The sequence below is a fragment of the Panthera leo genome, chromosome B3, assembly GCF_018350215.1.
Source record: "Panthera leo isolate Ple1 chromosome B3, P.leo_Ple1_pat1.1, whole genome shotgun sequence".
Taxonomy (NCBI): domain Eukaryota; kingdom Metazoa; phylum Chordata; class Mammalia; order Carnivora; family Felidae; genus Panthera; species Panthera leo.
Genome location: NC_056684.1, coordinates 86,307,134 through 86,332,725, shown reverse-complemented (window position 1 = coordinate 86,332,725; position 25,592 = coordinate 86,307,134). Strand labels below are relative to the sequence as shown.

At 34.2% G+C, this 25,592-nt stretch overlaps 1 protein-coding gene across 8 annotated transcripts in view; it reads right to left on the bottom strand.

Moving 5' to 3' along the window:
• Positions 1-25,592, bottom strand: part of MIPOL1 (mirror-image polydactyly 1) — a 320,926-nt gene that overhangs the window by 35,521 nt on the left and 259,813 nt on the right. For 7 of the 8 annotated variants that reach the window (XR_006203778.1, XR_006203777.1, XM_042943011.1 and 4 more), the window contains exon 12: positions 6,596-6,826. Coding sequence is in view for 6 of the 8 variants with exons in the window: in XM_042943011.1 (XP_042798945.1) it covers positions 6,596-6,826 (231 nt within the window). In the remaining 2 variants the exon portion in view is untranslated. Of the gene's footprint in view, positions 1-5,611; positions 5,809-6,595; positions 6,827-25,592 lie in introns of those variants that run through there. The other variant, XM_042943013.1, reaches the window with a different exon arrangement.

The window sequence follows — 25,592 nt, the reverse complement described above, 5'->3', positions numbered from 1 at the left end:
GAAAGGTGATCCATTATACGAATGTATGATAAAATAAAACTTTTTATAAAATACATACTTATTTGATAGTGTATAAGGTTTGTCTTTCATAAGTTAAATATATATTTAATTTAAAAATGTGTTATCATTTACTGAAATCCAGAATATTAAACTCTTAAAAAGCATAAAAATGACAATACCTAATTGGATTTAGATTCAGAAGGTGCTCCCAGAGCTGATTGGGAAGTTTATCTGCACATAGATTATCACAAATAAATTGACTTATTATTTGCTGAAGTATACGTATCATATCTCACAGAGCTTTTAAATCTCAAACACAAAATACATTTTGAAGAGCAATCTTCAGAAGTTTTAAATCCTCCCATTTATTGATAATAGTCAAAATCAACTTTCAACCTTATATTAAATAATTTGCTGATTTAAACCTTATGCTGAGTTGAGAATTTATGAGACTTATTCTTTGATTCAATCAACAAGTATTTACAGTGTTCAGACATGTGTACTATTGCCTTGCAACTTACAGTCCAACTGAGAATTTATTAAAAAAAGAAAACATCACAGGTATAGTTGGCAAGAAGCAGAGTAATTTTAATGAAAACAATACAACTGTATTAATCTATGTAAAGACATATTACCACAATTAGTTTTTATTGTGATTAAAATCAAAATCTGGAGCCAGCAACAAAACTGAAAAATTTAGTGATGTATTTTGATGAAAATCATAGGCTTCTTAAAAAAAATAAGAATACAGGCTTTTTTTTTGCTTTTTTTTCCCCCTTTAAGCCAAGAAACTGTAGAAATGCTCTGTTCCCCTTCCCAGCACTCAGAGTCATCTACCCTGTTTTATAATTCAACCTGCAAACAGATTAAGCAGCTGAGTTTGTGGAAAGTATGTTTGCTCTACGCTAAGAACCCTTGTGTGACACTATGGCGACTCCCCTGACACCTCGAAGAGAACTACAGACAGTTCTTACCCATCAGCAGGGAAACCGGGCTGAGAATTCACAATTTCTTTGTAACCTCAACTTCTTCACAGAAATCAGTATTTGACCAAGAGGCAGGAAAGACTTTTTGTTAGCTTACATGTTCTTCTTCTTCTTTTTTTCTGTCAATACCACTCAAAAGCTTAGGATGCCCTATATTTCAAAAGGAAATGTTTTATGCTGATCTTTTATACTTTAATTATGCAATTGGAAACTAGAACACATGTAAATAGTAAGTACTTGTTTTTTTTTAAGTATGGAAAGAAAGAAAATTTTAAACAGTGACATTTTTTCTTGAAAACACATTTAAAAGTTTACAACTTTTGTCCTACATCTGTTTGTCTGATCTATTTCTTATATAGTTACAGTTTATGAGGGATTTCAATCATATCAGTGTAAATCTGGTCCATAGTAAAGATGATATGTGATAAAAGTTACTTCACTGTAAAATCTAGAAGCTTCTGAGATCTTCTACCCTTATAAGCCTGGTTGTAAATACTTTTAAGTAATTATGTGTAGCTTAGGTATGTTAAGTATAGTCAAATATGTTTTTAAAATCCTTTGGAAAACTCCTGTGCTAGGCCACAAGAACCATATCTATAGACAGAAAGACAGATGGGAAATAAAATATAGCATAAAGAATAATAGAGTCTTAAATCTCTAATGATGATAAAAACATCACTTAATGGACTGGTGTGTCAGTTTTCTCTTTAATAAATGAGGATTATGAGTGGTCCTTGGCAGAATCATTAAGAGAAGCTTTTCTTACAAAGTTCCTGTGGTGGTAACCTGCTCTTAGTTCTCTCCTACTTCCACACAGCTCACCAAAATAAGTGTATCCAGGATTAGCCAAAGAGCAACTTAAAAGCTAAATGATAATGTGCTCTTCTTCCACAATCATACACATTTTTAAAAAAGAAGTACCTGAAGACAGTAATGCTTAACCCAAGGGAATGGAAACTTTAGGCTTTATGACACCTGGGCCAAGAAGTTTTTTGTTTTTTATTTAAGATTTTATTTTTGGGTAATCCCTACAACCAACGTGGGGCTCAAACTCATGACCCCAAGATCACGAGCTGCATGGTTTCTGAGTCTGCCAGGCGCCCCCCCCCCCCCAAGAAGCTCTTGGACAATAATGTCTGATATTCACTATACTTTTCCCTATCAGTGTTTCTGCCTACAAATATTGGCTAGTTTCTAGATGGTAATTCTGTACCGCTTTCTTCTTCAGGAATATTCCTATAGGTCAAAAAAATTAAGAAATTCTTTTGACTCTAAAAGAAAATATAAATTTAAAATTCTACAATTATTAGAAATAGTATATAGTCTCTCTCCACTATTACTGAAGATTTCAGGTCTTTTAAATGTAATTAAACTTGATGGAAGTTGGTGGTTAGGACAAGGGCTAAAAGGGCTAAAAGCTGATCACTAGAAAGTCCCATATCCTGACTTTGAGAAGAGTGCTAAGAGTGGCAGTGCCAGTGAGGGAGGCAGTCAGGACTCACTGCAAAGCTCACACTTTTCCAGGAAACTCTTCTACTAGCACTGGGTACTGGGTTGGTTGAAAACTTTTTTTATCTAGGGCTTAAAGTAGATGAGTGCACATTTGAAATTTTCCTGTGTATTCCCGATCTGAACTGCTTTTACTTTATTCTGTCATCTCATCAACCTATTAAATTGTTCTGGTTCATTTATTCAGAAGTGTTTACAGAGTACCAACTTTATATCAGGCATCTGATGAATATGTGGAAGGAAAGTGGATACAAAGATGAAGAGAATAGCGTCCATGTCTTGGGAATGCTCGATGGTGGGTAATTTTGCAGGGAGTCAGGTAGACAGGAAAAATATAAACAAAGCAGTTATAACACCCAGATGATTAAGACCTCTAACAAAGGTATGGACTAAGTACTATGAAAACAATAAGGGGCACCTGGGTGGCTCAGTCAGTTAAACACCCAACTCTGGATTTTGGCTTAGGTCATGATCTCATGGTTGGGGAGTTCAAGCCCCGCATCAGGCTCTGTGCTGACAGTGTGGAGGTTGCTTTGGATTCTCTGTCTCCCTCTCTCTCTGACCCTCCCTGCTCTCTCTCTTTCTCTCTCTCTCAAAATAAACAAATAACATAAACTTAAAAAAATAAAAAGATAAAGAAACATCACAGAGGTAACTTAAATTAACATCTGACTAAAGAGTAACAAAAATTTGACCAGGTACTAGAAGGGAGGAATATGCTTTAAGAAGAAGAAATAACATGTGCAAAGATATTGTGGTTGGGGTCGTGGGAGGAAATGATACCAGAAAAATGTGATAGGCCTCATATGCCATGCTAAGTTGTTTATGCAATAGTGTGCAGGGGATGAAAGGACCCTAAACATTTTAAATAGGGAAGTAATATAACCTGATTTAAGTTTTAGAAAAATTAACTCTGATGGCAGTGAGGAAGGTAAACTTGCGAGCTAGAGGCAGGTAAACTAGTTTCATGATTATTTCAATAGTCAAGATGAGGGATGATGAGGGCCTGAAGTTATGCAAGTAACAAGTTAGCATGGAATAGAGGGTATCAGGTGATTCTTAGGTAGGAAACAAAATAGAGATTGACAGCAAAGTGGATGTGAAAAGTAAGAAACAGTGAAGGAATCAGGACAGTGCTGAAATTGCTGAAGACCATTAGTGAGACAGGAAATACAGGAGAATGGAGAGGGCTTTATTTTCAAGGGAGGAATTTTTAACAAAAATACTATGGCAACACACAAAAGAGAGTGATTTAACTTTCTAGAAAGTTGAAGAAGACTTTGTAGAGAAGAGATACTTGAACTAGTTGTGTTATTTTGATAAGCATGATTATACTAATAATTTATAGAATGTTTATAATAATAAAGTAACTGGCACTGAACTAGGTATTTTAGGTGGTATCCAGGTTATTACTCATATCAAACCTGCCTGTGAAGGCAGTATTACCATTTGAATTTTTCATCTGAGGAACTTTTGCTTCCAGGGGTTATGCAATTTGCCCCAAATCTCACAGGTAATAAGTAGGAAAGCAGGGATTGAAATATAGGTCTGTCTGACTTGACTACAAAGGCTGCCTCTATCCTCTATGCTGTACTGAATCTTCCTGGATGAGTAAGTTTTTCATGGGGGAAAAGGGTAAAAGGTGACAAGCAGAGGAACCCATGTATATAAAGGTATTTAGTCTTGAAAGACAGAGCCCTTCTGAAGAATGAGATATTGCAGTGTGGAGTGAAATGGCAAAAGAAGGAGAAACTATGCAACATGCATTATTCTAAAGGCATTACGTGTTTATCTCATCTAATTCTTACCACATTATGAGGTGGCAGTATTATTATCCATATATTATGATCTACATCAGCACAAATTTTTAAAATAAAATGTCCAGGTTCACATACCTACACATTTTGAATCCAGATCCTGAGCTTTTAAACCACTATGCTATATTACCAAAGATATAGGAGTATCTTATTGTTTAGGATGATTATATATTAGTTTTATAATAAAAATATAATTAGAAATGGGCCATTGAATTTTTTAGTTAGGAAATTACTGGTAATCTTAAAAAGAACAATTTCAGCATAAAAGTTAGCCAGTGTATTGAGTAGCACAACAGTGAATAGGAATTGAAAAATACGATAGTGAACATAGATCAGTCATTCAAGAAATTTGGTTGTGAAAGAAAAGGGGAAATGTGGATCTTTTTAGTTTACATTGTAATTACTACCTAGAACACTGACATATTTACAAAGGACCTTCAAAAATAATTACTAGTAACAGTAATTTCAGATTATATGGAGAATATTAATACCATCTAACAAAGTCTTATAAGTTGGCTTCCTGGGAGGTTATCCTTTTAAACGCAATTACATAGGTTGATGCCCACATTAACTGTAATGAAGATATACTGCCCAATGGAGGGAAATTAAAAATAAAATACAGTAGGTTGAATATGAACAGGAAAGCCTCGTAATATTTTATCTAAGTCTTACTGCTGGAAATCAGAATAAAAGATTTAACATTTACATCGAAATTTAACATTTAAATTACATAACTCTTTCATTTAAACTCTATCCACTGGTATCATTCCATTAAAACCTTTTGATCTGTCTGTTGTTAAATATGACGAATAGGACAATATAGTAATTTTTCAAAAGGTTAAACCTGTTCAACTTAAAGCATTATCTGAGATGATGTTATTTCTACTTCTTGGTATACAAAGTTTTTTTTTTTTCACAAAATAATAATAATAGTTGAGGAGATGTAAAAAATAAGAGGTTGATGAAGTTTCCAAAGATTTTATAGAAATCTAATTGGTCTCTGGGAAACCGTGTTTAAGGGAATTTTAATCATGAATACAAATTAAAGATTATATGTAAAGAAAACTTTGAAATTTGTAATTATTTGTAGACTTTAAGAGCTAAATTAGATTCTGACTGTCAAAAGTTATTGATTTGTAATTTACAATGAAATGAGATCTACTTATGTATCTTAGTGTTTTCAGAATGTTAATGTACATTGTGACTAACTGGGTAACAGTTTCTGACTGAACATAAACCTAATCTTTAAACCTACAAAAAATATAATACTTACCATAAATCACAAATTTCAAGATAACCTGATTATAAAGATTTTAATAAGCATGAATAACTCCTAATCTGTTTTAAAAATTGGTCTTAACTACAGATTTACCTGACTTTGGGTTACTATTCAAAGCATAATTTCCAGGATGTTGGGGAAATTTTTGAGATGACTTACTTTCAAATAAGAAGTGTAAGAAGAAAATTTGAAGTTAGCACTACTTCATACTGTGAGACTGAAAAAAATAATTAAGGAAAAAGGTATGTCTTAGAAATTAAAGACAAGTGTTGTAATGACATAATGCTATTAACAATACTTAAAGATGGGCTCAGTTAAAATGACAAGTTCTATTACATTAAAGCTGTCTTAGGAAATTCTGCTACAATGTTCAAGTCCCATAAATTAACAAGTGATTTCTTTGTATGATATATGTTAACATTTTGCTAGCTATCATAAGGCTGACTTGTTTTGTAGCTTTATTTAAATTTTAATAAAAATGCAAAGATCATCAGAAATAAACAAATGTAATTATGCACTGTGAAAAGCTGTATTGAATACTTCAGAAGGACAAAACGTGAAAATTAATTCCACTGTAACTATTCTATGTGCCTAGAGGTCTCAGATTACAAAGTCACTCACAGATGATCTCAACTCAAGCAGGATTATCACGAAGCTAAAGAAGTAAAGTTGATTACGTGACTACCTCTTCCCCTTGCCAATAACTTTACTTATTACCTATGAGAGGAGTTTCTCATGTATGGCCTTCATGAACTGATGAAGACCAGTTATTAAGTACAGGTGGTTTGCCCTAAATAGTGGCCATGATTTTCAAGTAAATGACCCCAAATATGGATATGATAGGCAATCTAAAAAATAACAAAATTCATTCGTCTCAATCTCCTTTGTCTGAAACCACCAACAGTATGAATAATAAGTACTATATTATTTTAGTTGTCAAAAGAAAGTGTTCTGGTTTTGTTTTGTTCCAGGCTTTTGAAATAATGCAAGATCATTTTACTTACTTCTGAACTTTGTCATTGGCCGCTTGGGAGGCCTCCATGGCATGCTGAAGCTCTAATTCCATGTTTGCTCGATCTGTCAGAGCTTGCTGCAGTTGGATAGCCAGTTCCTCATTCTGCTGTTGAGTGATGGAAACAATGTTTTCTCTATTTTTTAAAGCTTCTTCATAAGTACCAAGGGTATGGTTAAACTGATCCTTCAGACTTTCTTCTTGGGATAAAGATTTATGTAAGCTGAGAAAAATATAAAAATAAATAATTTCAACATAAACATGCAGTCTTACTGACCAATAATCTACTTAACAAAAATCTCCAGTTAGATATACCCATTTCTAAAAGTCAATTGAGACATACTTAAAAGGGTAAATAAAAATAATTTTTATATCACAATATTACCCTTGATAATTATTATATTTCTCTGCTTCTAGGCTGAAAGCTACCCAGACAAATGATTATTGATGTTACCAGAGCATACAAGAAGATGCTGCAAGATGTTAATTTAATTACATCAGTGTAAATATTACATTCAATTTTCTTTAAAAGGAATAGCAGAGAATTAGAAAATAAAGCACCTCTAGGTAAATAAAAGAATATAATAAGCTGACTTCAAAGAAGTGAGAAGTAAGAGAATGGGCATCAGTTTAGTAGATCCAGGGTTTCTTCTGCTGAGCACTTAACGAGAATGAATGAGGTTTGTACAAATACTGATCAGCCCATACACAGATAGAAATGAAGTTAAAATCATTAGTCTGACTGCACAAAAATAATATGTATTCAGATATACTTTCTTTTTGTTAATGAATCTCATGCCAAATATATCCACTCATTAAGTCATACAGAGAAATAGCATATAAATTAAGACTAAATGAATGCAGAAGAAAATGCAGACAAATAGAACCCTAAAATGCTAAAGGTCAAATCTTTGATATGTCATTACACCTACCACCTGAGGTTATTTTGAAATGGCACCAAGCACCTCACTCAATTAAATAAAGACATTTTGAAAATATAAATATTTAATAAGGGAAATTTAAAATCCACACAGGAGATGTTCTTTTTTTATTAAATAAAATCATTTCAGTATATGCATACAAAAGAAATGTCGATGGGAGACTTGAAGTAAAACAACCTAACTATATAATACAGATTGATGATGTGAAAAAAAGTAATATAAATCTTAAAGCTTCAAAAAGCTAGTCAGGGAACTTTAGCACTGGCCAAATATCTAGTCTGATACTTTATTTAAAACTGTTCAAACTAAAGTAATTATAAATTTCTTCTTTTGTTTAAGTAACCTATAAATCTCTCCAGTGTGCTCACTTTGTAGGTGTCACATAGAAATAAGGACATACAACAGGGACAGTTAGCATACCGAAATAAATTATCTCAAGATTCAACTTAGTTCCTAAGAAGAAAGACTGCTATTAAACTGTGGCCAATTGATTACTACATAAAAATAAGAATGGTGTTTAGTGCCGTATTTGTAGAGTGCAAAGAAGTATCTTTATGATTCTCACACCTTGTTATTTATCTAACCCTGATTTCAATTCTCAGTTCTTTCTACCAATCCATATTCCTGTCTCTTGCCTATTTCCCTATTCTTTCTATGTTCTTTCACACTTTGATTCCTCTTATTCCATGCTCCAGTTTCCTTCAATCCACCCTCTTTGTCTACTTAAGAGATCCAAGAAAGACAGAAACTACAAACAAAATCAAAACCTTTAAGAAGACAAGTTTATTTATGTTCTTTACATTTAAAAGATTATAACTTACATTTTAATTGTGAATTATATTTTAAATTACATAAAGTGCACAAATCTAAAGTATTCAGCTTGACAAAATGTAAAGAACAAAATATATAACAAACCCAGAAGATTCTCCCGTATTCCCTCCCAGTTAATTCCCCTCTCCCAAAGTAATCACTTACCAACATCTATTAAGATTAGTATTGCCTGCTTTTGAACTGTTTGTTTGACTTATTTTACTTAATAAGGCTTATGAGATTTGTCCTATTGTTGCATGCACTTCATTGTTTTTACTGCTATGAAGTATTGTTGTATAATGGAAACCAATAAATTTCATATATTGAAGAAAAAAAGTACTGTTGTATAAATAGAAAACAATATATTTAATAATTTCACTATTATGTTGCTATTAATATTTTTTTATTTTTGATTAAAAAATTTTTTAAAGTTTTTCATTTTATTTATTTAGAGATGGAAAGAGAGAGAGGGAGAGAGACAGAGAATCCCAAGCAGGCTCCGCACTGGCAGCGTGGAGCCCAATGTGGGGCTGGAACTCACAAACCACTGTTAGATTATGACCTGAGACAAAACCAAGAGTCTGATGCTCAACCAGCTGAAGACACCCAGGCACCCCAAAGTTTTTAAAATTAAAAAAAAAAAAAATTTTTTTAATTTGAGAGAGAGCATGAGCAGAGGAGAGGGGCAAAGGAGGAGAGAGAAAGAATCCCAAGCAGGCTCAACGCTCCGCACAGAGGCCAACATGGGGCTCAATCCCACAACTCTGGGATCATAACCTGAGCTGAAACCAAGAGTTGGACGCTCAACTGACTGAGCCACCCAAGGCACCCAAGGCACCCTGCTATTATAATATTCTTGTACATTACCTTTTGAAGGACCTAAGCACCCAAACCCCACTTTCTTGAGATATAATTGACATAAGTACTCATTTCTGAAGTAGAATTGCTCCATAGGGTGTATGTATGCTCAGATTTAGTACATGATGCATAGAGTGCATAGAGTTTCCCCAAATGGTTCAACCAATTTACACTCCCACCAGCAATGTATGGGAGTTCTAATTGCTCTATATTCTCCCTTAGAGTAGGATTGCTAGTCTTCTTCACTATAGCCATTCTAGTAGGGGTACAGTGCAATTTCATTCTCTTCATACTGTCTTTTGATGAATGTAAGTTCTTAATTTGAATAAAGCCCAATTAATCATTGTTTATTTAATGGATGTGTGCTTTTTGCCCTTTTTAAAAAAACTGTAGCCTAACCATTCCTATATATTTCACATACATGGTCTCATTTAAAATTCACAGTGAGCAGCTTCGTTTGAAAATTCTGCATTTGTCTATGATGTCCATGACACTACTCAGTATACTCTAGCCAATTAAATATTAAGAATCAATGTTTCAGGGGGACGTGGCTCAGTGAGTTAAGTGTCCGACTCTTGATTTCAGCTCAGGTCATGATCTGACTGTGAGAGGGAGCTCCATGCTGAAAGCACGGGGTCTGCTTGGGATTCCCCTCTCTCCCCTTCTCTCTGCCCTCCCCTACTCACACTCTTTCTCTCACTCAAGTAAATAAACATAAGGAAAAAAATCAATGATTTTTAAAAATTTCATCTTTATTAAAATCTTGGTATCCTGACTTAATTCTCTAATCATTTATCACTTACTAGTCTTCTATCATTTAATTTTTTTTTTTCAAATTTACATCTCATTTTTCTATTGGATGGACCTATGACTGGGATCCTTTACTCTCAAGTTCAACAAGCTACTCATCATTCAAAATGCCTCGGAGACCTTTAAATTCCCATCAAGACTTTCTCAAACAGAAGCAACCACTGGAGTGATCTTTTAAAACAATAAATCAGGGGCGCCTGGGTGGCTCAGTCGGTTAAGCGTCGGACTTCGGCTCAGGTCATGATCTCTCGGTTCGTGAGTTCAAGCCCTGCGTTGGGCTCTGTGCTGACAACTCAGAGCCTGGAGCCTGTTTCAGATTCTGTGTCTCCTTCTCTCTCTCTGACCCTCCCCCGTTCATGCTCTGTCTCTGTCTCAAAAATAAATAAACGTTAAAAAAAATTTTAAAAAAACCCAATAAATCAGATGATGTTTAAAATCCTGCAGTGGCATCTCATTGCACTCAATAAATCTCTCAAAATAAAACAACAAATTGCCTATTTAAACTCACTAAACCTCACAACAACTTATGAGAGAAGTCCTATCAATATTAGATTTTTATAGAGAAAGAAATTGAAACAATCAGAGGGAAGTAATTTAATTATCTCACACATTAAACAGAATCAGAATCTGAACCCACAGTCTTCCTCCCTGAGCTGAAATACTCCTCCCCACAGGCCACGGAGCCACAAAGTCTTGTATCATCTGTTCTCTCTTCCTCCTCATCTTTTAGTCTGACATTCTGTTTTTCAGGTATATCAAGCTTTTTCCTGTTTGAAGATTTGTTTGTGATGCTGTCTCCTCTCTCTGACAAACTTCCTTTTTCATTTGGTCTCAGCATGAATACTGCTTTCTCAGATAAACCTTTCATGATTCCCCAATCTAAATTTTGGTGTTCCTTCTTCGTTATTCTGTTTCAGTGACCTTACTCTTTATCTTCTTAGAACTTTGAATAATTTGTAATTTTTTTTCAGTTTCATCTTATGATCTACTTCCTAATTCCAACATATTAATACTCTATTTATAAAGGGCAATTTTTAAAAATGGGAACACAGGTGTTAAGAACATGGATAAATCAAGATGCTTGTATTCCTAAGGAAATTTTTTTATAGGAATAAAGATGAAATAGAGGGGAAAGATTCCCAGAATATATAAATCTATACCATTGAAGCATATTTTTGTTTTAGTGCTGGTTTTTCCCTCACAGTGCTTTTCCCTAGTGCCACATTGTTTAGCTTTCTTCATAGAATCAAATCACACTTAATCTCTTTTCAATGTTATTGATTTTCAGATGCATTCTCAGCATGGCAGTAGCATTACAATTTTTTGGTCTTAAATGATGTTGTATTGGAAAATATTTTAAGCCATAGTAGAATAAATTATAAAACAATGGCAGAAGAGCCATTAAATCACTCTCAGAAATTCCAAGGCATGTGGCTTACACAATTCTGATTGACAAAGAACGGGAACTATTTCTGTTTATCATGAGTTTTAATGAGGTAATATCATACACCAAGTTTCAATTCACTCTTCCAGTTTTCAAGTTATGTAATTCTTTAATTTTTGTAATTTGTATAGAATGTGAGAGGTCTTCTTTTTCCTTATATATGATTTCTTTTTTTTTCCTTTCTATCATTTATTTATTTTTTATAATTTACATCCAAGTTAACTCCCACATGGTGCAACAATGATTTCAGGAGTAGATTCCATAAGCCCCTTACCCATTTAGCCCATTCCCCCTCCACAACCCTCTGTTTCTTCTCCATTTAAGACTCTCTTATGTTTTGTCCCCCTCTCTGTTTTTATATTATTTTTGCTTCCCTTCCCTTCCCTTAGGTTCATCTGTTTTGTCTCTTAAATTCCTCATATGAGTGAAACATATATTTGTCTTTCTCTGACTAATTTTGCTTAGCATGATACCTTCCAGTTCCATCCATGTAGTTGCAAATGGTAGGATTTCATTCTTTTTGATTGCCAAGTAATACTCCATTGTAGATTTATACCACATCTTCTTTATCCATTCATCCATTCATCCACCTGGGTGGCTCAGTCAGTTAAGTGTCAGACTTTGGCTCAGGTCATGATCTCACAGTTCATGGGTTTGAGCCCCCTGTCAGGCTCTGTGCTGACAGCTCAGAGCCTGGAGCTTGCTTCAGATTCTGACTGCCTCCCTCTCTGCCCCTCCCCCACTTGTGCTCTGCATACTTATGAAAAATAAACATTAAAAAAATTTAATACATTCATCCATTCATCCATTGATGGACATTTCAGCTCTTCCCATACTTGGCTATCGTCAACAGCACTGCTATAAACATTGGGGTGCAGGTGCCCCTTTGATACAGCACACCTGTATCGCTCAGATAAATACCTAGTAGTGCAATTGCTGGGTCGTAGGGCAGTTCTATTTTTAATTTCTTGAGGAACCTCCATACTGTTTTCCAGAGTGGCTGTACCAGTTTGCCTTCCCACCAGCAGTGCAAAAGAGATCCTCTTTCTCTGCATCCTCGCCAACATCTGTTGTTGCCTGAGTTGTTAATGTTAGCCATTCTAACAGGTGTGAGGTGGTATCTCATTGTGGTTTGGATTTGTATTTCCCTGATGATGAGTGATGTTGAGCATTTTTTAATGTGTCTATTCGCCATCTGGATGTCTTCTTTGGAGAAGTGACTGTTCATGTCTTTTGCCCATTTCTTCAATGGATTATGTGTTTTTTGGATGTTGAGTTTAGAAAGTGAGATTTTGAAAATATTTACTTAGTAATCTTTCATACTATAATTCTAATCCATGTCAAATGATACCATACATGGTCTCCTGTGCTGTTCACTGCACTGAGTCCAATAGGGAGGGGGAGTCCAATAGTCCAAGGGGAGAATATACGTTTCCATGGGCATAGTACTAGTAAGTAGCATGTAACAGATTTCCTTTCTGGAGTGGTTTCTGTCTCAGTTTCAATGTCTCCTGGTCTATTCCTGAAGTCTGCGGTTCTGTTTTCCTAGTCCCCGACTCTCTGTACTGCCTCAGCTTAAAACATCTTGGAATTATCAAGTTTATGACCCACTTCTACATTCTGCTTGCAGATATTTATGTTCTCCTCAGCTTATCTGCTTACCTGCTTGTTGAACTCTTTTTCTCCCAACTGTAATGTCATACATGGATTCAGCTTATTCTTACAACTAGTACTTTTCCATTTATATCGAGTGTTGATGCTATTTTTCCCTGCTTCCTCTCTTGTCTCCATGATTAGGTATTACTTACGTCCTTGAGTCACTTTACTCATCATCCTATGGTATGCACTTACTCTTCTGGTTTCATTTGTTTACAGTAATTGCTCAATCAATCAAGTGTTCTATATATGTTACTTTAATTGAATCAGTATTTTCAAATTAAAAATTTAGAGGTGAGGGGGCACCTGGGTGGCTCAGTTGGTTAAGCGTCTGACTTCAGCTCAGGTCATGATCTCACGGTTCATGAGTTTGAGCCCTGCATCAGGCTCTGTGCTGACAGCTCAGAGCCTGGAGCCTGCTTCAGATTCTGTGTCTCCCTCTCTCTCTGCCCCTCCCTGCTCATGTTCTCTCTCTCAACAATAAATAAAACATTAAAAAATAAATTAAAAAAAAATTTAGAGGTGAGATACCACAGTATAAACCAACAGTTTCATAAAGAGAAGTAACTTTGTCCCCCAGGACATTCTGCAACATCTGGAGGCATTTTTGGTTGTCATAACTTGAGAAGGGGGGTACTACTGGCATTTCATGGGTAGAGGCCAGAGATGCTGCTAAACATCCCCCACTGCAGAGACAGAACCTACAATAAAGAATTATCCAATCTTATGTGTCAAAAATGCCAAACTTGGTGTACATGCAAAGATGTTGGGTTTGGACTCTGAAGAAGTATATTCAAATTTCAGTCCTGTCATTTGACCTCAGGAAAATAGTTTACCCCTTAGGAAAATAGTTTACCCCTTTGTATGACCTTAGGAAAATAGTTTACCCCTTTGAGTATTAATTTTATCAACTCAAGAACAATGAGAAAAATCTCATGGAGTTCACAGGAGAACAAAATGTGGAGATCTAGCTATGTGAAAATATCTAGCACAATACCTGGCAAAGAATGGGTATTCATCCATGTATACTTTTTAAAATAAATTATTCATTTATAATTAACTTTATATAAAATCTTGTAATACCCAGACCTTTTATAAATACTTTAAAAAACAACTGCCTGTTTCTACAGGTTTTTCAGGAATTGGGGGAAGTAAACTAGTTTTCCTAACCTTTATCACTTACTGATAACATTCTTAAATCATTCTGGGAAAAAAAAAAGGCAGGTTTGGCTTGTTTTACTGAATTAAAATAAATAAAGATAAAGCAAGTATGAAAGGCAGAAGTATGTGCTACCTTGTCTTAAGTCTACATTTTCGGAGAGGATAGTGACTATGTTTACTTCCTGGTTTACTACATCAATTACTTTGATCTTAATTTCTGACCTATGTGATTTGCCTTCTCTCTGAAGAACTTCTTTTAACATTTCCTGCAAAACAGGTGTTCTGGTGACAAATTCCCTCAGTTTTTGTTTATCTGACAAAGTCTTTATTTCTCCTTTAATTTTGAAGGATAACTTCATGGAATATAGAATTCTGGGCTGATGTCCCAAGTTTTAGTCTGACATTCAAGGTGCTCCAAAATTCTGTTCTACTTTTCTTTTCAGGCTTCTTCCTACCTACTCTATCAAAATTTTTTATTCTAGTCAAATGGAAATGCAAACTCTTCTTTGAAAATGCCTTCATACTTTTCATTTTGGATTACTGCTCGTGCTATTGGCCTTTACTTGGAATGCTCTGTTTCTGTCCCTCCACATGTCCTATCACTACACTTCAAGATCTAGACAACTTGCAACAACTGTCACAAAGTCACACTTCATACCCTCCTTGTCTAAGGAGACACTTCTTCCTCTAAGTTCCCATACCCTCTCCATATCCTTTATATTATATTCATCATATTCATCACTTTCTACTATCCTTTATAGCCATTGTATCCTGTTTTATCTTTCCTACTAGATTATAATATTATTTAAAGAAGGAACCATGTTTTACTCTTCTTTGCTTCCTTCTAGGGTCTAACATCGTGGCTACTCTTCAGGACGCAGACAAAAACTTATTTATTGAACATTGTTGTTTAAATGCTCTATTTGAGGGGCACCTGGGTGGCTCAGTCAGTTAAGTGTCAGACTTTGGCTCAGGTCATGATCTCACAGTTCATGGGTTTGAGCCCCCTGTCAGGCTCTGTGCTGACAGCTCAGAGCCTGGAGCTTGCTTCAGATTCTGACTGCCTCTCTCTCTGCCCCTCCCCCACTTGTGCTCTGCATACTTATGAAAAATAAACATTAAAAAAATTTAAAAATAAATAAACAAATGCTCTCTATTTGAACAAGTGGCTTCCAGTATTATAGAAGGATTACATCAATTTTATTTCACTTCCTTTTCTCCTTATCTTAATATACAGCCCCATATGCTCCATAATTTACCTTTACCCACACTTCACTCCATCACCTTTTTTGGGGAATATTTTAAAGATAAACCTTCTGTTTTGAGATCATTGTAGATGCACATGCAGTTGCAAGACATAGTACAGACAAATTTGGTGTCCTTTGTCCACTTTCCTGTGATGGTAACATTTTATAAAATTATAGTATAAAAGCACCACCAAGATATTGACATTGTTATAGTTCAGATAAAAAACAGTTATATCACCATAAGGATGCCTCATGTTTTCCCATCACTCCTTCCCCTCCTTAAGCCCCCAAAACCATTAATCTGTTCCCCAACCCCATAATGTCGTTTCAAGAACATTTTATAAATGAAAAGGTTGCTTTTGGGATTTTCTTTTTTTCATTCAGCATAATTCTCTAGGGATTCATCCAGGTTGCTGCATGTATCAATAATTTGTATGTTTTTTTTTTTTTTTTTTGAGAAGATGGTACATTGCTTCTAAGTTGCCATTTTTGTGTGTGTAGAGTTGTTAACAGTAATCCCTTATTTTTATATCTGTAAAGTCTATAGTACTATTCTCTGTTCCATTTCTGATATTGGTAAAGTGTTTTCTTTCTCTTCTTATCGTTATAATTTTCTTCCTTCTGCCTGCTTTTTTTTTTTTTTTTTTTGTTTTTGTTCTCTTTCTGGATTCTTCAGGTAGGAGCTTAGATTGTTGATTTGATATACTTCCAGTTTTCTTTATGTATTCATTTTAGTGTTATAGATTTACTTTAAGAACTGTTTTAGCTGTGTCCCACAAATTTTGGTATGTTGTATTTTTATTTTCAATCACTTCCATGTAGTTTATACAACTTCCCTTGAGACTTCTTCTTTGACTCATGGGTTATTTAGAAATGTGTGGTTTAGTTTTCAAGTGTTTGGAGATTTGTCTGTTATCTTTCTGTTACTAATATTTGTTCTGATTCTTTTGTGGTCGAAGAGCATGCACTATATGATTTCAGTTCTTTTAAGTTAATTGAGGTTTATTTTATGACTTAGAATATTATCTATCTTGGTATGTATTTTGTGGGCATTTATAAAAATAAAAAACACCAATCCTGCTATTGTGTGGGATGTCTAAAACTGTTGATTAGATCCTGGTAGTTGATGGTCATGTTGAATTCTATATCACTGGATTTTCTTCTGTCTAGTGAGAGAAAGGTGTCAAAATCTCTAATTGTAATTGTGGATTTGTCCATTTCTCTTTTTAGTTCTATCATTTTTTGCTTAATATACTTTTATTTCTCTTGTTTGGTGCAAACACAGTTAAAATTGTTATGCCTTTTTTGTGGACTCCTTTTTAAAAAACTTTTTTTTTAACATGTATTTATTTTTGAGACAGAGAGACAGAGCATGAACGGGGGAGGGTCAGAGAGAGAGGGAGACACTGAATCTGAAACAGGCTCCAGGCTCTGAGCTGTCAGCACAGAGCCTGACGCGGGGCTCGAACTCATGGACCACAAGATCATGACCTGAGCCGAAGTCAGACACTTAACTGACTGAGCCACCCAGGCGCCCCCATGGACTCCTTTTTTTATGATTTAATGCCCCTCTCTGGTAAGTTTTCTTGCTTTAAGGTTTACTTTATAAGATACTAGTATAGCCATTCTTGCTTGTCTTTGATTCATGTTTCTATGGTTTATCTTCTGTTCCCTTGTTTAATAATTTTATTTGCTGTGTTTCTTGTAGCCTGTATGGAATTGGGCCATAATTTTTAATCCACTTTGTCAATCTCTGTTGTTATATTTAGACCATTAACATTTAAGTTGGGGCTTAAGCCTGCCATTTTATTTTGTTTGTTGTCCCTGAGGTTTTATTGTTGTTCTTTGTTTTTTCTATTTTCTTTTTTCAATTTCCCTGTAGGTTACTTGAACATATTTTGAAATTTCATTTTTATAGATCTAGAATGTTTTTTTTTTTTTTTTGAGAGAGAGGGAGAGAGAGAGTGCACATGTGTAAGGGGGGGGGGGGCGGCAGGGGCAGAAGGAGAAGAGAGAGAAACTCCATGCTAAGCATGGAGCCTGATGAGGGGCTCAATCCCCTGACCCTGGGATCATGACCTGAACTGAAATCCAGAGTTGGATGCTTAACCGACTAAGTCACTCAGGCACCCTACAATGTCTTTTAGTGCATCTCTAGGTATAACATTATATGTACATAAGTTACTGTGGTCTATTGATGTTATTATTTTATCAGCTCCACTTTACCTCTGTTTACATTCCTCTACCCTCCCTTATTTATAATTATTTTAAATATATCCTCTACATACATATAGAACGAAATCAGAGAGGGTTATAGGTTTTCCTTCAACCATCAAACATAACTTAAAAACTCAAAGAGCCTATTATATTTCTCCATATTTGCTCAGTGTTCTTCTTTCTTTCCCGACATTCCAAAGTTTGTTTTTCTATCATGTTTTTTTCTTTTGAGCTAACTTCCATTAGCCATTTTTGTAGGATAGATCTCATGACAAAGTCTCTTAGTTTTCCTTCTTCTGAGAATATCTTGATTTCTGCCTTTATTCTTGAACTATATTTCACTGGGTCTATAATTTTGCCTTGACAGTTTTTTTCTTCCAGTCCTTGAAAAATATTGTGCCACTTTTTTCTGGCCTCTATAGTTTCTGATTAGAAGCCTGTTGTAATGTGAATGGTATTTCCCCTTAGGCAAGGTGTTCTTCTCCAGCTGCTTTCAACGTTCTGTCTTTCTCTTTAGTTTCCAGAAGTTTAATTATGGTGTGTCTTAGTGTATATTTATTTGAGTTTCTCTGTTTAAAGTTCTCTCAACTTCTTGTAAGTTTATGTCTCTTGCCACATTTGGACAATGTTCAGCCATTTTTTCTTTGTGTAAGTTTTCAGCTCTATTCTTGCTCTTTTCTCCTTCCATGACTCCAATAACACAAATGCTTGGTCTTGTATTATAGTTTGTAAGTCCCTGAGATTCTCATCATTTTTTTTCTCTCCAGTCTATGTCTCTGTTCTTCAGACTGAATCATTTTTATTGTTCTTTCAGTTCACTGATTATTTTCTGTCCTCTTAATTCTGCTCTTGAGCCCATACTTGGGCTTTACATTTCAGTTACTGTCTTCCTCAGTTTCAAAATTTTCATGTGGAAAACAAATACAATTTTCATTTGTTTCTTCATTACATTTTCTATTTCTTCCATCTTCTCAGAAGCACAATTCTCCTTTTCATTAAATTTAGAGGTATACTTGTTTCATTTCACTTCCAATCATGGCTGCTTTCCATAGTTTTAGTGATGATCATAACAATGTATTTATATGTCATACGGTAAAGTTTAAGATGTGTTTTGTTGCCCATTTTCTGTATGGGGTATATAAATATGAGGGGTTTTGTGAGCATAGTTCTGTACTATTTTGCTTCTCAGGTCACCAAATTCATGAAGCATATAATCCACTCTTAGATAATCAGGAACTGATCTTACTGCATCAATTTCAAGTGCTGTGGGATATTCAATAATTAAATGTTTTAAAGAAATTTTCAAGTTTTATTGAGAAATAACTGACATACATCACTGCATGAATTTAAGGTATACAGCATGATGGGTTGCTTTATATATATTGTGAAATGATTACCACAGTAGGTTCAACTAACCTCCATCCTCTCATATGGATACAATACAAAGAAAAGAAAGAAAGGAATAAAAGACAAAAAATTTCTCCTTATGATGAGAACTCTTAGGATTTACTCTCTTAACAGCTTTACTTTATATCCTACAGCAGTGTTAGCTATAGTCATTGTGTTGTACATTATATCACTAGTACTTACTTGTAATTGGAAGTTTGTGCTATTTGACCATTGACGATCTTCCTCCAACTCCCCCTCCTTTACCCTTTGCTTCTGGTAACCACAAATCTGATCTCGTTTTCTAAGTGTTTTTTTGTTTGTTTGTTTGTTTGTTTTTTAAGATTCTCCACACTTAATTCAGATCACACAGTTTTTGTTTTTCTCTCTCTGACCTTTTTTATTTAGCATAATGCCTTTTAGGTCCAACCAAGTTGTCATTAATAGTAAGATTTCCTTGCTTTTTTTTTTTAATGGCTGAGTAATATTCCATTATGCACAGAAGTGCACGCATGCACACACACACACACACACACACACACACACACCTTTTTTTATCTATTGATCCATCAGTGGACACTTAGGTGTTTTCATGTCTTGACTATTACAAATAATGCTGCTATGAACATGGGGGTGCATGTATCTTTTCAAGTTAATGTTTTCATTTCCCTTGGATATATTTCTAGGAGTGAAATTGCTGTATCATATGGTACTTTTCTTTTTAATTTTTTGAGGAACCTCCATACTGTTTTCCATAGTAGCTGTTCTAATTTATAATCCCACTAGCAGTGCACAAGGGTTCTCTTTTCTCCACATCCACACTAGCATTTGTTATCTCTTGTCTCTTTGATGATGCCCATTCTAACAAGCCTGAGGTGGTATCTCACTGTGGTTTTAATTTGCATTTCCCTAATGACTAGCGATGTTGAGCATCTTTTTATGTACCTGTTGGCCTTTTATTTATGCTTCATTAGAGGATCTATTCAGATCCTCTGACCATTTTTAAATTGGATTTTTTCCCCCTCTATCCAGTTGTATGAGCTCTTTATATATTTTGGATATTAACCCCTCATCAGATAGATGGTTGCAAATTTTTTTTCCTATTCCACAGGTTGCCTTTTCACTTTTTTGACTCTTTTGCTGTGCAGAAGCTTTTTCATTTCATGTAGTCCACCTTGTTTTTTTTACTTTGTTGCTTGTCCTTTAGGTGTCATATCCAAAAAATTACTAGCAAGGCTCATGTGAAGGAGTTTGTTCCTATGTTTTCTTTTAGGAGTTTCCTGATTTCAGGTCTTTCATTTAAGTCTTTAATCCATTTCAAGGTAATTTTTGTGAGTGGTGTAAGGGTATAATTTCATACTTTTACATTTGAATATATCTGATTATCACAGCATCATTTATTAAAGAGGCTATTGTTTCTCCATTGAGTATTCTTGGGTCTCTTGTCAAGTATTAGTTGACTGATTTTTGGGTTTATTTCTGGGCTCTTGATTCTGTTTTACTGGCCTATTTGTATGTTTTTATGCCAGCACCATACTATTTTGATGACTACAGCTTTATAGTATAGCTTGAAATCAGGAAGTGTGATACTTCCTGTTTTGTTCTTTCTTAGGATTTCTTTGGCTATTCAGGGTCTTTTGTAGTTCCATATACATTTTGGGAGTGTTTTTTCCTACTTCTGTTAAAAAAAAAAGTCATTGCAATTTTGATAGAAAATGCATTGAAGATGCTTTTGGTAGTACTAACCAAAATGTTTTTTGGTAATATTGACATTTTAACAATATTAATTCTTCCAATCCATGGAAATGGAGTATCTTCCCATTTATTTGTGTCTTCTTTGATTTTTTTTTTATCTGTGTCTTATTGTTTTCACCATAGATATCTTTCACCTCCTAGGTTAATTTATCTCTCAGTATTTTATTGTTTTTTATGCTATTGATAATGGGATTGACTTTTAACTGTCTTTTTCAGAAATTTTTGTTGTTATTGTATAGAAATGCTACTGAATTTTGTATGTTATTTTGCACCTTACCACTTTACTGAATTCATTGATTAGATACGATTTTTTGGTTGAGTCTTTAGGATTTCCTATATATAAAATCATGCAAATAGAGATAATTTCACTTCTTCCTTTCCAATTCTGATACTTTTTCTTTTCTTTTTTTTTTCTTTTTGCTTGATAGTTCTAGCTAGGACTTCAAGTACTATGTTGAATAGAGGTGGTGAGAGCGGACACCCTTGTCATTCTCCTAATTATAGAGAAAAAGCTTTCATCTTTCACCATTGAGTACGATGTTAGCTATTGGCTTGTCAAATATGACCTTTACTACACTGATATGTATCCCTTCTATGCTTTATTTGTTACAAGTTTTTATCATGAATAGATATTGAATTTCATCAAATGTTTTTTCTGTGTTTACTGAGATGATCATCTGATTCTTTTCTTTCATTCTATTAATGTGATGTATCACAGTAATTGATTTGTGTATGTTGAACCATCTGTGCATCCCAAGGATAAATCCCAGTTAATCATGGTAAACAATCCTTTTAATGTACTGTTTAATTTGGCTTGCTAGAATTTTATTGAGAAATTTTGCATCTATATTCATTAGGGATATTATGTCTGTAGTTTTCTAAGTAGTGTCTTTTTTTGATTTTGGTATCAGGATAATGCTGGCCTCATAAAATGATTTTGGAAATGTTCCCTCCTCTTCAAATTTTTGGAAGAACTTTAAGTGAAACTTTAAGAACTTTAAGTAAATTCTTTAAGTGTTTGGTAAAATTGACCAGTGAAGCCATCTTGTCTTGAGGTTTTCTTTGTTGTGAGATTTTTATTTACTGATTCAAATTCATTGCTAGTAATTAGTCTGTTCAGATTTTCTATTTCTTCCTGATTCAGTCATTCTGACTTGTACATTTCTAAGAATTTTTTCCATCTTCTCTAGGTTGTACAGTTTATTGGTGTACAGGTGTTCACGGTTGTTTCTTCTCATTTCTTGGATCTGTGGTATCTGTTGTGGTGTCTCCTTTTTCATTTATAATTTTGTTGATTTGGGCCCTTTCTCTGTTTTCCTTGGAGTCTAACTAAGGGTTTGCCAATTTTGTTTATCTTTTCAAAGAACCAACTCTTAGTTTGGTTAATATTTTCTATTGGTTTTCTGTTCTCTCTTTCACTTATTTCTGGTGTAATTTTTATTATTTCCTTTCTTCTGCTAACTTTGGGCTCACTTTGTTCTTTTTTTTCTAGTTCCTCAAGGCATTGAGTTAGGTTGTTTATTTGGGATCTTTCTTGTTTCTTAATGTAGGTGTTTATTGCTATGAACCTCCTTCTTATAAGGGTTATTGCTACATCCCATTAGGTTCTGGTATATTGTGGTTTCATTTTTGTTTGTCTCAAGAAACTCTTTTACCTTTCCCTTATTTTCTCCTTTTCTTTTTCATTGGTTGTTCAGGAGAGTGTTGTGTAATTTTCAAGTGTTGGTGAATTTTCCAGTTTTCCTTCTATTATTGATTTCTATTTTCATACCATTCAATCTTCTTTTTTTTTTTAACTTGTTTCATTTTTTATTTTTTTTAAATTTACATCCAAATTAGTTAGCATATAGTACAACAATGATTTCAGGAGTAGATTCCTTACTGCCCCTTACCCATTTAGCCCATCCCCCCTCCCACAACCCCTCCAGCAAACCTCAGTTTGTTCTCCATATTTATGAATCTCTTCTGTTTTGTCCCCCTCCCTGTTTTTATATTATTTTTGTTTCCCTTCCCTTATGTTCATCTGTTTTATCTCTTAAAGTCCTCATATGAGTGAAGTCATATGATTTTTATCTTTGTCTGACTGACTAATTTCACTTAGCATAATACCCTCCAGTTCCATCCAAGTAGTTGCAAACGGCAAGATTTCATTCTTTTTGATTGCTGAGTAATACCCCATCATATATATATATATATATATATATATATATATATATATATACACACACACATATATACCACATATATACCATATATACTACATATATACCACATATATATACATATATACCACCATATATATATATACATATATATATATATATATATGTATATGTATATATACACACATATATACCACATTTTCTTTATCTATTCATCCATCAATGGACATATGGGCTCTTTCCAGACTTTGGCTATTGTTGATAGTGCTGCTATAAACATGGGGTTGCATGTGTCCCTTTGAAACAGCACACCTGTATCCCTTGGATAAATGCCTAGTAGTGCAATTGCTGGGTTGTAGGGTAGTTATATTTTTAGTTTTTTGAGGAACCTCTATACTATTTTCCAGAGTGGCTGTACCAGCTTGCATTCCCACCATTCAGTATTCTTGAATTCGAAGTTTTTAAGACTTATTTTGTTGCCTAACATATGGTCTCTCTTTAAAAAATGCTCCATGTATGCCTGAGAAGAATGTGTATTTTGTTGTTGTTGGATAGAAGATTCTATATATGTATGTTAGGTCCATTTGGTCTATAGTGCTGTTTAAATCTGCTGTTTCCTTATTGCTTCTCTGTCTGCATGATCTATTCATTGTTCGGAGTAGGGTATTAAATCCACCAACTATTATTGTATTGTTTATTTCCCCTTTTAGCTCTGTTAGTTTTTGCTTTGTATATTTAGGTACTCTGATGTGGGGACATAAACATTTACAATTGTTATAAATTCTTGATATATTGACCCCGATACATTATATCATAACCTTCTTTGTCTCCTTTTATCATTTTTAGTTTAAAGTATATTTTGTTTGATGTCAGTATAGCTATCCCTGCTTTCCTTTTGATGACCATTTACTTGAAATGTCTTTTTACATCTCCTTACTCTCAGTCTGTGTGTCTTTAAGGCTAAAATGAGTCTCCTGTAGGCAGCACATTGTTGGATCTTGTTTTTTTAACCCATTCAGCCATTCTATGTTTTTTTTTTAGCCATCTTTCAGAAAAACTAATCTCATCTTTTCATTTTTAACATATACTAAGTCATTATTTACAAATTAGCTCCTTTTTTCCCATTTAAAAAATTTTACTTTTTGTAATGACATGGATGGAGCCAGAGAATATTATGCTAAGTGAAGTAAGTCAGACAGGGAAAGACAAATACCATGTGACTTCACTCATATGTGGATTTTAAGAAATAAAACAAACATGCAAAGGGAAAACAGAGAGAGAGAGAGAAAGAGGGGCAAACCAAGAAACAAACTCTTAACTATAGAGAACAAACTTTTGGTGGGGGGGGAGGGGCAGGTGGGGAAGAGGATGGGCTAAATAGGTTATGGGGATTAAGGAGTGCCCTTGTGAAGAGCACTGGGTATTGTATGGGAGTGTTGAATCACTATATTGTACATCTGAAATTAGTATTACACTGTATGTTAACTAACTGGAATCTATATCTTTTGATTGGATAATTTAATCTATTTATGCTTAAAGTAATTTTGACAGGTAAAGACTTACAACTGCCATTTTGTTAATTGTTTTCTGGTTGTTTAGTAGATCCATTGCTCTTTGTTTCTTATCCTGCTATATTTTATTTGTGTTTTGATGTCTTCTGGTATTAGTATGCTTTGACTTTGTTGTATTCATATGATTCTTTTCTTTCATTTTATTAATGTGATGTATCAAGATGTTTCCTTGTGGTTACCATGAGGCTTACATAAATATCTTAAACTTACAACATTCTCTTATAAACTGATAATAGCTTAACTTCAACAGAATTTGTAATCTTTACACTTTACTTCTTCTCACCCACATTTTAGGTTACTGCTGTTACAACGTACACATTTTTAATACTATGTAACCAACAACAGATTCTTGTATTTATGATTATTTATGCTTTTTTTAACAACTTTTAAACTAGAATTGTAAGTCATGTACCACTATTAACATATTGCAGCATCTAACTATATGTTTATCATTACCAGTGATATTTATGCTACCTTTTTATGTTTTTATGATGTTAATTAGCATTCTTTTATTTTCAGTCAAAGAACGACCTTTTGCATTTCTCGTAAGGCAAGTCATGAACTTTGGTAATGAACTCCCTTGTTTTTTGTTTGGGAAAGTCTTTATCCTCTTTTGTTTCTGAAAGACAGTGTGTGGAATTCTTTTCAATTCACAGTATAGAATTTTTGGTTGACAGCTATTTTCTTTTAATATTTTGAATATGTCATCCTCTCCTCTCCTGGTTAGAGAAGTTTCTGTTGCAAAATCCATTGACAGTCTTATCGGGGTTCCCTTGTATGTAATTTCTCTCTTGCTGTTTTTAAAATCATTTCTTTGTATTTGACTTTCAACACTTTAATTATCATGTGTCTCAATATTGTTCAATTTGGGTTCAACCTAGTTGGGATCCTTTGGGCCTCATGGATCTAGATGTCCATTTATCTCCCCCAGGTTCAGGAAGGTTTCAGCTATTATTGCTTTAAATATAATT